General features: G+C 47.9%; 2 protein-coding genes across 2 annotated transcripts; both read right to left on the bottom strand.

Moving 5' to 3' along the window:
• Positions 1–5,488: 5,488 nt before the first annotated feature.
• LOC123101649 (BTB/POZ and MATH domain-containing protein 2-like) lies at positions 5,489–6,538 on the bottom strand. Its single transcript, XM_044523005.1, has one exon. It carries the CDS (start codon positions 6,536–6,538, stop codon positions 5,489–5,491), a length of 1,050 nt encoding a protein of 349 aa, XP_044378940.1.
• A 1,409-nt stretch (positions 6,539–7,947) lies between these two features.
• LOC123108000 (BTB/POZ and MATH domain-containing protein 2-like) lies at positions 7,948–9,446 on the bottom strand. Its single transcript, XM_044529874.1, has one exon. It carries the CDS (start codon positions 9,119–9,121, stop codon positions 8,060–8,062), a length of 1,062 nt encoding a protein of 353 aa, XP_044385809.1. The 5' UTR covers positions 9,122–9,446; the 3' UTR covers positions 7,948–8,059.
• Positions 9,447–12,218: the final 2,772 nt, after the last annotated feature.

Below are 12,218 nucleotides of genomic sequence, written 5' to 3'. Positions count from 1 at the left end.
GTGAACTAGATTATTGACTCTAGTGCAAGTGGGAGACTGTTGGAAATATGCCCTAGAGGCAATAATAAAAGTATTATTATTATATTTCCTTGTTCATGATAATTGTCTTTTATTCATGCTATAACTGTATTATCCGGAAATCGTAATACACGTGTGAATACATAGACCACAATATGTCCCTAGTGAGCCTCTAGTTGACTAGCTCGTTGTGATCAACAGATAGTCATGGTTTCCTGGCTATGGACATTGGATGTCGTTGATAACGGGATCACATCATTAGGAGAATGATGTGATGGACAAGACCCAATCCTAAGCATAGCACAAAGATCGTGTAGTTCGTTTGCTAGAGCTTTGCCAATGTCAAGTATCTCTTCCTTTGACCATGAGATCGTGTAACTCCTGGATACCGTAGGAGTGCTTTGGGTGTATCAAACGTCACAACGTAACTGGGTGACTATAAAGGTGCACTACAGGTATCTCCGAAAGTATCTATTGTTTTATGCGGATCGAGACTGGGATTTGTCACTCCGTGTAAACGGAGAGGTATCTCTGGGCCCACTCGGTAGGACATCATCATATGCGCAATGTGACCAAGGAGTTGATCACGGGATGATGTGTTACGGAACGAGTAAAGTGACTTGCCGGTAACGAGATTGAACAAGGTATCGGTATACCGACGATCGAATCTCGGGCAAGTAACATACCGATAGACAAAGGGAATTGAATACGGGATTGATTAAGTCCTTGACATCGTGGTTCATCCGATGAGATCATCGTGGAACATGTGGGAGCCAACATGGGTATCCAGATCCCGCTGTTGGTTATTGACCGGAGAACGTCTCGGTCATGTCTGCATGTCTCCCGAACCCGTAGGGTCTACACACTTAAGGTTCGATGACGCTAGGGTTATAAAGGAAGCTTGTATGTGGTTACCGAATGTTGTTCGGAGTCCCGGATGAGATCCCGGACGTCACGAGGAGTTCCGGAATGGTCCGGAGGTAAAGATTTATATATAGGAAGTCCTGTTTCGGCCATCGGGACAAGTTTCGGGGTCATCGGTATTGTACCGGGACCACCGGAAGGGTCCCGGGGGCCCACCGGGTGGGGCCACCTGCCCCGGGGGGCCACATGGGCTGTAGGGGGTGCGCCTTGGCCTACATGGGCCAAGGGCACCAGCCCCAAGAGGCCCATGCGCCTAGGGAACCCTAGAGGGAAGAGTCCTCAAGGGGGAAGGCACCTCCGAGGTGCCTTGGGGAGGATGGACTCCTCCCCCCCTCTTGGCCGCCGCACCAGATGCCATCTGGAGGCTGGCCGCCGCCCCTTGGGGTGGGAAAACCCTAAAGGGGGCGCAGCCCCCTTCCCCCCTATATATATTGAGGCATGGGGCTGCCCATAGAACGCGATTTGATCTCTGGTTGGTGCAGCCCTGCCCCTCTCCCTCCTCCTCTTCTCCCATGGTGCTTGGCGAAGCCCTGCGGGATTACCACGCTCCTCCACCACCACCATGCTGTTGTGCTGCTGCTGGATGGAGTCTTCCTCAACCTCTCCCTCTCTCCTTGCTGGATCAAGGCGTGGGAGACGTCACCGGGCTGTACGTGTGTTGAACGCGGAGGTGCCGTCCGTTCGGCACTTGATCATCGGTGATTTGAATCACGACGAGTACGACTCCATCAACCCCGTTCACTTGAACGCTTCCGCTTAGCGATCTACAAGGGTATGTAGATGCACTCTCTTTCTACTCGTTGCTGGTCTCTCCATAGATAGATCTTGGTGGTACGTAGGAAAATTTTTGAATTTCTGCTACGTTCCCCAACACGTACTACTCTCTTAGCTCCACAGCTCTTGGAAGTACTACCGTAGGGATCAAATCTCTCTCTAGGCATTTATCATGTGTGCTTTCTACTTGTTTCACTTGCTTTGTTGTGGTCTTTGCATTAATCTCTCTTGGTTGTTGTGGGTGTTTTTGTGTTCTGTGTCTCAGGTTGTGGCTCTCGCCGTTCCAATCCCAGTCGTGACACTGGCTCCAAGCGTCTGCGCAACCCCCAAGATGAAGCCCCAGAGGGCTCCAATGCCCCCAAGCGCAATGTCAAGACCACTGCCAGCAAGAAAAAGGAACCGACTAAGGGCATGGACGAGATTTCAACCACTGAGTATGTCGAGCGCCGGAAGATCAATCCCTATGTGAATCCTCGGGCTATCCTCAGAGGCACCTAGTTGTTCTGGACCAAGCAACAGGCTCTCATCTATCTGGATGTGATCAAGAACAAGCAGAATACCTTCGTGGATGTCAAGTGGATAGACATGCATCACCTGCGGAAAGACATGTTTCGTGACTATTTTGGAGAGGCTCTGGACCTGGTGGAGCAGTTTGCTATTGAGCCGGTGATCTCCTTTCACCTTGACTATGACCTTGAGCTTATCTGTCAGTTCTTTGCCTCAGTGTACTTTCATCCCGGGGAGGAGCGGAGGATGACCTGGATGACCAATGGCCGTCAGCTGTCTGCTACATGGAAAGAGTTCATGGATCTGCTGCACATTCCTGATGATGGGTTTCACACCCCCGTTGGCGTTTGCCCCCATGCCAAATCTAAATCTACCAACAAGAACCAGCTTCAGCCCTTCCTTGTTGAGAAGGTACTCCCCAATGGCAAGTCATCTTGGGTGTTGAACTCCTTTCTGGATATCATGCATCGCATCTTCCGCAACACTCTGTTCCCACGCATTGGCGACAAGGACAAGGTTCATGCATATCTAGTGGACATGTTGCTCTTGTGTGCAGAGGCACGTACTTCTCAGACTCAGCCACTTGATGTCTCACACATCATGTAGTGTGAGCTTCGGTTTGCGATGTTCACTCGCAAGGTACCTATCTATGGACCATACCTGTTTCTGCTGCTCTCCACCACTTGGGAGAAGACGTATCCAGGTGATGAGTTCCTTGCTCCAGACTGGATTCGCCATGAGTCCATCAGCCTCCGCGTCAAACCCAACTGGGCCAACACCACTACCCGTGCTGAGGCATCTTCTGCTAGGAGGGCTGCTGGTGAGGGGGAGGCTGCTGCTGCTGAGACTGCTGCTGAGGACCATGCTGCTAGGTCCACCACTTTTTCCTCTGAGCCGTCATGGTCCAAGAAGCTGAAGGACAAGATGAAGACTCTCTTCTGCATGCAGGCGAAGGGACAGTACAGGGCTCACATGACCGACAAGGAGAGTCGCCGCCGTGACAAGAAGGTGATGAGGCTCTTTGGAGAGGATGTGTCTGGCGGGCCTGAGGACGTCATCACACCTGAGGCTGCCTGGATGTCAAAGCAGGGCTACTAGTGGACCAGTTCAGAGGATGACATCGAGGAGACTATCCCCGCCGCTGAGTCTGACGAGGAGCACGAGGAGCAGTGGGACGACTTCTCTGCTTGAGCCACCCCGTGTGTGTAGGTGTCCTCTCTGCCTTTTTGGCGTCTCGATGCCAAAGGGGGAGAGAGTGTAGGGATTTGCGTTGTGTCGTGCTTGGTGTGTTTGTTTGCTTTGTCGTTTGGACCTCGTTTGCCTCATTTGCTTTTGTTCAGTTTGTGCCTTCGAGACCTATCCTCCATATGGTGTAAGACATATGCACTCTATCTATCTTAGTTATCTTATGTTTGTACTATCTTGTCTAGTGATAAATTTGCCTTGTCTCTATAATATAGGGGGAGCTCTGTTCCTAGTATTCGTGCTCATCTAGGTGGCACACATTTAGGGGGAGCCCGTCTATATTATAGAGAGGAGGGGTTTGCTTTTACTTAATAGTATTTTTCCTTGTGTAAATCCTGTTTTATCATCAATCCACCAAAAAGGGGGAGATTGTAAGGACATATTTATCCCTAAGTGTTTTGGTGATTGATGACAACGCATATGCGGACTAATCGTGTGCCATGAGTTTTCCAGACACTTCTTTGCTAGGCACAAGACGATTGGGTGCCCCTCGAAGACTGACGAAGACGGCGTCTTTTCTACGTTTCTTTTTGGTGGATTTGAGTCGTAGGAAAGCCGTACTATTAAGAGGGGGTCCGTGTTGGAAAGGTTTGGGTGGAATCATCACGTACACGTCTCCTTTTATCCCCTCCTTTTTCCTTGGAGCTTCCTCCGTTTTTCCTGCCTCCTTTGACTGGTTGCTGTTGTGGTTGCGATAGTACTGCTCCTGGATCAACGGTAGTACCGTAGGCATCCATGGTAGTACCGCGCGGTGGCGCGGTAGTACCGCTGGTGCTCACGGTAGTACCACTCCCCTGGAGCCGCACTACCGCTGCCCACCAGGCTAGTGCCGCCCCTTTGCGGTAGTAGGAGCGGATGTATTTTTTTACATCCGCACCTGCCGCGGTAGTACCGCTTTCGCCGTGCGGTAGTACCGCGCTATGCGGTCAGGTAGTAGTACCGCCCCTCGGCAGTACTACTGTGTCGGGTTTTTGCTACTTCCGTTTATTTGCGAAAGTAGGCACGGTAGTTCCCCTTCCCCCTGGCTGGGACTTTTGCGTTGCGGTAGTACCGCATGGGGGGCGCGGTAGTACCGCCCCCAGCTTGCGTCTGTTTCTGTGTTGGGGTCGCGGCAGTACCGTGGGGCGGTACGGTTGTACCGCACTGCCGTGCGGTAGTACCGCTTGGTTGCAAGCAGTAGTACTGCGCGGCCTTGCGGTAGTACCGCTGGCCAGGCGCGGTAGTACCGCTGGCCGCGGGCTGGTTGGTGGGTAACGGTTGGATCTTTTCCACACGCTATATAAAGGGTCTCCTTCTTCCCCGTTGACTCACCTCTTCCACCTTTAATGCTCCATTACTGCTCCAAGCTCCATTTTCGCCCGATCTCACTCCCTAGCCAACCAAATTTGTTGATTTGCTCGGAAGTGGTTGAGAAGGCCCCGATCTACACTTCCACCAAGAGATATTTGATTCCCCCCTACTAATCCCTTGCGGATCTTGTTACTCTTGGGTGTTTGAGCATCCTAGACGGTTGAGGTCACCGCAAAGCCATAGTCCATTGTGGTGAAACTTCGTGGTGTCGTTGGGAGCCTCCAATTGAGTTGTGGAGATTGCCCCAACCTCGTTTGTAAAGGTTCGGTCGCCGCCTCCAAGGGCACCAATAGTGGAATCACGGCATCTCGCATTGTGTGAGGGCGTGAGGAGATTACGGTGGCCCTAGTGGCTTCTTGGGGAGCATTGTGCCTCCACACCGCTCCAACGGAGATGTACTTCCTCTCAAAGGGAAGGAACTTCGGCAACACATCCTCGTCTCCACCGTCTCCACTCTTGGTTATCTCGTGTCTTTACTTGTGTAGCTTATTTGTTTCATATATCTTGCTTGCTTGTGTTCCTATTCGTGTTGTATCATATAGGTTGCTCATCTAGTTGAATATCTAGACAACCTACTTTGATGCAAAGTTTAAATTGCTAAAGAAAAGTTAAAAATTGTTAGTTGCCTATTCACACCCCCCCCCCCCTCTAGTCACCCATATCGATCCTTTCACACCTTCCATTCAGCCGGGAGGATTCTAGCTATGAGCTCCTTGAGAACAGATGGGCAGCTAGATCTCAGATGCTCATACCCATCACTTGCTATCATTGCCTCGAAGTTGGACGGAGAAGCAAGGAACCGCAAACAAGCTTCTTTGAGACGATGGAAGCCATGCTGCTCGGCTAAAGCCAAGCTGGTGGCCACCATCTTGGAATTAATGTGATTGCACAATTTCTCCTCACATATCTGCTTCAGCCTGACGATGTTGTATCTGTCAGCTGCTACCAGCAGATGGCCAGCCATAACCACATCAGCTTCGCCTTTGTTGCTAGCCATCTCAAGCACAGGAACTGAGTCGGTGTATATGAAGTGGAGCAAGGACTTGAACACATCAGGTTCCATGTCATGAATTTTAATAGTACTAGCTGCAGAACTCTCCTTGGCGCTGAGGAGCTCCGCCTTGAAGACTGATGAGCAAGCAGCAAGGACACACCTGTGGGCCAAGAAACTTTGTGCGCCGACTTCAAAGGTCAGGTCTGCAGCGTCCTTGTTCTTGAGGAGGTCGGCGAGATGCTGGTGCATGTCAGTTGGAGGAATATTTGCCTCTTGGCTCTTGAACTCCCTGATGGTGACATCGCACCTTATGGTGAGACAGTCATTTCTCAGATGCACCAATGCCTCCAGATCAGCCTTATTGATCATGAGTGGGTAGCTGTAGTCTGAACCTTTTGAGAATGTACGCATGGGATTAGTATGGCTGTATGAAGGAACGGCTTCTCCATTCTTGTCAAGTACAGCAAGCACGTATTTCGCCTTCACGCCTTCGGCATCAGCAGATTCAAGATGCAGATAAAGAAAGATGAACTCGGCATAATTCTTAAGGACACCGTTTGGGTAATATCTCACGGTCCACTTGTGACCTCCAACACTGAATGGGGTAGAAATCACAAGCTGGCCGTTGTTGAGTAGCGCCTTGGCTCTCGAGTATCCATCAAACTTGAGCACAAATGACCTTTCCTCAGATACCATGGCCGCAGAGATCTTGCATAGCTCTGCCATTCTGGGGGTGGGCTTGGCTTGGTAGATTGGACTAGCAGGATGGAAGACTGGCGAGCAAAGATTTTACGGAATCATGTACCTATATATAGAGGTGCACTTGGGAAGTTAAATCCATCGGTTCACATTCAGTCAAACAAAAAATAGTGGCCTCTTCGCATCTCGATCTAAATGTTTGCGTCCGCCTGCCTGCCTGACATTTACTACTCGATTACCTTCACCAGTAGACGCCACTGCACTGCAAACGAAGACAAGCCAAACAAAACATTTTCATCTGCCGATACAGTGCATGCAACAAAGATGATCAATGTGACTCAAATCAACAGTCATAAAAAAAACTTTCATCTGCCTATATAAAAAAAACTTTTCTTCTTTTTGCGAAAAACAATAAACTTATCAGCTGCCAATGCTTCACCTCCCACAAAATGGCAGAGCGCTTTGCTGAGAACAGAAAATCGGCAAGAAAGAACTATACGATCTGCAGTATACTCCGGGAGTAGTATAATTCAGAACTCGGAAGCATCCTGACCATTTGGAACACCAATGACAGTATAATCCAGTTGAATGTGTTGCAACTTGCAGATATAATTCAGAACTTTTGGTCGGCCGAACAACAGTCAAAGGGTTATACCAATGAAAGCACTATATAATCCAGTTGAATGTACCGGCCTGAATGAATCATCATGCACACCACAAGGACATTTTCATGATCACGTTTAGCATGTTAAGAAACTCAATTTTAGCGTGTTTTCTCTATACTCGACCGCAACAACTTTTTCTTCCTCCCGCCAATTTAGTCAACAAGACAGCAACCAGATTAACCTTTGGCACTAGTTTCACGGCAGTTAACTTGTTTCTCCTACAATACTTTAAAACGGACTTTTCAAAAACTAAGTCTGAAGCCTGAATAACCCTCAACAGCATACCAAGTCCTTAACACAGCAGCAATACCAGCGATATTCAAAGGGGAATAACAATCAATGACCCTCACAACTTCTCGGAGTATTAGCTAACCGAAGATATTATAATCAGTGGTTGAGGATTACATGCAGATTTTTTTATTTTATTTTTGCTTAGTGCTTTAAACTGAACTACAGTACAACACATGATCCTAAAATCCACATAAACGAGCAGGGGGTAATGAAGCTTCTATTTGCTGAAAAAAAAGGATAAAAACAGTCGTCTAGACAATCCATGCAAGGCATTGAAAGACGGATGACCCTAATTCTGCATCCAGCTGAACCTAACCATGCACCCATCAAGTAATCGAGTAATCGACTCAATAATAATAAAACTAATGCACGGTGGATAATCAAGGATACAAGACACGCACATGGGCAGTCTCTATAATACTTTCTTTTATCTCACAAGAAAATAAAATAACCATTCCCATCACGTGAGTGATTGGATGATTGAAAAGTAGCATTTTTATTTTGAAACATACACGATACATGGAGATGTAGCATAATATCCTTTGGTAATAAAATTTGGATGACAGTATATGATAATGGTATATGGCAGGCATTACTTCCACATTGTCATGATAATATCCTTCGCTGATGTAAATTCAGCCGGGATGATTCTAGCTATCAGCTCCTTAAGAACAGCTGGGCAGCTGGATTTCAGATGCTCATAGCCATCACTTGTCATCATAGCCTCCAAATTGGACGGAGAAGCAAGGAACTGCAAACAAGCTTCTTTGAGACGACGGAAACCATGTTGCTCAGCCAAAGCCAAGCTGGTAGCCACCATGTTGGAATCAATGTGACTGCACAATTTCTCCTCGCATATCACCTTCAGCCTACCAATGTTGTACCTGTCAGCTGCCACGAGTAGATGTCCGGCCATCACCACATCAAGCGCTGGAGGAACCGAGTCGGTGTATATGAAATGGAGCAAGGACTCGAACACATCAGCTTCCATGTCCCGGATTACAATGGTACTACCGGAACTCTCCTCCATGGCGCCGAGGAGCTCTGCCTTGAAGACGGAAGACCGAGCGGCAACGACACACCGATGAGCGGAGTATCTCTGTCCGTCGACTTGAAAGGTCATGTCCGCTGCATCATTGCTCTTCAGGAGATCACCGAGATGCCGGTGCAGGTCGCTTGGAGGAACCATTGCTTCTTCGATCTCCTTCATAACGGTAACATCGCACCTGATGGTGAGACAATCGCCTCTAAGATGCGCCGATCCCTCAAGTTCATCCTTCGGGATGAAGTCATAGTAGCCACAGGTTGGAGCTTTCTTGGAGAAAGTATTCACAGGGGTGGTACGGGTGTACGAAGGCACCGGATTACCATTCTTGTCAAGCACATTGAGCGTCAATTTCGCCTTCACTTCTTTGGCACCGGCAGATTCATGGTGCACATAAAGAGATATGAAATCGTCACAATACTTGGGGCAACCGTTCGGGTAATATTTCACGGTCCAGTTGTGGCCTCCAACACTGAAAGGGGTGGAAGCGACGAACTTGCCGTTCTTCAGTAGCCCCTTCACTCTTGAGTATCCATCTATTTTGAGCACATATGACCTTTCCACGGATTCGGCTACCATGGCAGCAGGAATCTTGCAGGGCTCTGCCATTGCGGAGGTGGGCTTGGAGTAAGATGGAAGACTGGCGAGAGGAAAGATTCGTTTTGCTGCGCCTAGCGATATCTATTCCTTCTCGCCGTCGTCCGGTGGTGTCGCCGGAAGCACGCCGCCGCTGGCGACAGGGATTGGAGGATGTGGCGATAGGGCGTGGGGAGGGAGCGCCGGGGCGGGGATTGGGAGAGGGTGGAGGTCGACGGCGGGAGATGATAGCAAGCAGGGAGAAGCTGAGCGCGGCGGCGGGATCGGAGGGGATCGGGGGGAGAGGCACGCCGGAAAAGGGGTGGCGGCGGAGCGGAGAGGGGATTAGTGCCTTAGGTTTTCTGCTGATTGTTCTTACCAGACGTGCTACTAATCAGCGTACATATAAAGACGCGTTTGCTTTTATTTTTCCAAAATAAAAGAAGTTTTTTTTGTCAAACAGGGCAACTTTATTTAGCAACTAATAATATGAATCTATATATCAATATAAAAAGATTTGGAAAAACAAACCCACGTCAGCCATCAAACCATATTATCCAACAACCTAGATTGCTTCGGGTACAAGCAATCAACATATTCCCTCCAATTAATAAAAGTACATGCAATTAATGAAAATGAATGTATCTAGAACTAAAATACATCTAGATACATCCATTTCAATGACAAGTATTTTCAGACGAAGGAAGTATTTAACATGCAATTAATATCATATCAAATATTGATATCGGCACTTACCAAAAACAATGTATGCATTAACTCATTCAAATTAAATTTTGAAAAAAAATCTGAATCAAATCGGCACTTAATAAAAACAACATCATGCATTAACTCATTCAAATCGATCGACATTTTCCAAAACAATGGCATGCATTAACTCATTCGAATCAAATCTTAACCAAATCGACACTTAATAAAAACAGCATCATGCCTTAACTCATTCAAATCAAATCTTAAGAAAATCTCAACTAAATCCAAAGTTTTCTTGTACTCATACTCAAATCAAATCTTGCAAAAAAAAATCAACTACGATCAAACTTGGCCGGCCCATTTGACGCGTGCACGCATTTTTCTAGTTTTTTTTTCTATGTTTCATTTTTATTTTTATTTTTCTATCACTAACCTATTATTTTGTGTTGGCATCTCTACTCTTAAAAGGACAGTACCTAGGTCGTTCCTTTGTTTGTTGCTGCCCTCACCATTGATCGATAGGACCCCCTCGATCCCACTCCCACCGATTTTCTTTTATCCACGACCACCACCGATTTTCCTTCACCAGCCCCATCGTTTTTTACTCAACGAACCTTCCATTCCCAAAAAACCCGAACCTTCCGTATACTCGAGCAGCAAGCCGCTCGCCCCTCCTCGCATGAGCCACTCCTCTCCCCATTCCTCACACCCCCTAGGGTTCATTGTATCGCAGTCGCACAAGACTTCTTGGACCATCCCCGCCTCCTGCAGCTCTGACCCCCACTTATCTCCCCGTGCACCGCCCTCGGGCCACTCCTTCCCACTCTCCTTCCTCGCCTTCCCTGTTGCTACTTCTGAGCTGCGTTGGGATTTTCCACGAAGAGAAGGGAAGATGCAGTACAATAGAGATAAATATTCCCCTCAGTGAGAACCAAGGTTTATCGAATCAATAGGAGAATCACGCAAAGCCTCGTGAACATCACTTGCACACACAAAAGCAAATACTTATCTCTATTGTGGCGACTCAACTGGTAGCTGAATCTGCGGCGGGCACCACCTAGCTCGGTGGCCAACCTCACCGCACAACAGACACTTGGCTTTGTTGGTGCACTTGGCAATCCGGTGGTCAGGCTCAAGACACCTAAAACACTTGCCCCTCGCTTTCTTGAACAGAAGCTCTTTGAACTAGCTGGCCTTGGGCTCAGGATGCAACGGCGGGATCCGGTGATAAGGAGGATGCCTCCCCCTCCCCACCATATTCCATCCACCCTCATCAATATGGGCAGGAGGCATAGGCGTAGAAGGCAGTGAGGGAACAATGATTACAGACTGCAGATGCCTCCTATGCCCCCTCCCCCACAGTCGGCATTGAAGGCACCTCAGCACCCGCACCGCTCTGCGCCAGCAGGGCGTCCAGGAACGAAGCAAGAGCAGATCCTTCCCCCGCGGGCACGAAGGGCGCGGACGACGAGGCCATGTCGACTTAATAGGCTAGCAGGCGTCCGGAGAGACGGTAGAGCGCCGCTGAGAGGGCGACGCAGGGAAGGCGAGTGGAGCCGGTTATTATTTTTCACTTTTCCTTTTTTTAAGAAAGCTCCATTTCAAAAAATTGTTCCGAAATTTTCAAAAGAATGTTCACCTTATCATCTATATTTCAGGGAACTTCAAATAATGTTTGGAGTTTAACAAAAAAATCATGTTTTCAAAATGTATTCACAAAGTTAAAAAAAGTTCAGTGGTTTTTAAAAATGTTCATGCTTTCAAAATATTATAGAATTTTTTAAAAAATATCGCATTTAAAAATCAGAAATTCAGAAGTTGTTTGTGTTTGATGTTTTTTAAAAAAATCAAAATTTCAAAAGATGTGCCCATTTCCAAAATTTACCACAAATTCAAAAAAGGGTAATTCTCGAAAAATGTTTAGCTTCCCTGAAAATAATCAGAATTTTCAAAAAAATAATAGCGGTCTATAAAACTGTTTGATTTTTTTAAATGTTCGCATGTAAAAAAATTGACTTGTTATGTTTTTGGTCTTTTTAAAGAAATGTTCAAGATTTATAAAACCGACAGGAAATGCTACAATGGCCGGTTCGCTACAATGGATCGGCTTGCAGCAATGTCCGGTCTAGTATAGTGAATCGGCCGCCACAGTACACCAAACCCTACAGCGCGTCGGTTTGTACAGTGCTTTGCGTCTAACATGGTTAGCCCAGTAGGGAGAGTGCATGTGCGAAGCGACATCTGTTTGACGCAACGCGCGTCACATAGGCGCTATGCCGCACAAACCATCACGGTCAAGACTGCTCGTCTGCACGCGATCGTGCGCGTACGCGGTAGGGCACGGACTGACGGTCCCGACGCACGGGCACCGGCCGGAGACACTGTCGCACGGGCAGAAAATAGTGAGCAGAGAGCGGCGGGC

Source organism: Triticum aestivum, chromosome 5A (genome assembly GCF_018294505.1).
Source record: "Triticum aestivum cultivar Chinese Spring chromosome 5A, IWGSC CS RefSeq v2.1, whole genome shotgun sequence".
Lineage (NCBI taxonomy): Eukaryota > Viridiplantae > Streptophyta > Magnoliopsida > Poales > Poaceae > Triticum > Triticum aestivum.
This window is presented reverse-complemented; position numbering and strand designations above follow the sequence as displayed.

Coding starts and splice junctions, on each gene's coding strand:
- LOC123101649 (XM_044523005.1), bottom strand. CDS start 6,538: ATGGCAGAGCTATGCAAGATCTCTGCGGCCATGGTATCTGAGGAAAGG.
- LOC123108000 (XM_044529874.1), bottom strand. CDS start 9,121: ATGGCAGAGCCCTGCAAGATTCCTGCTGCCATGGTAGCCGAATCCGTG.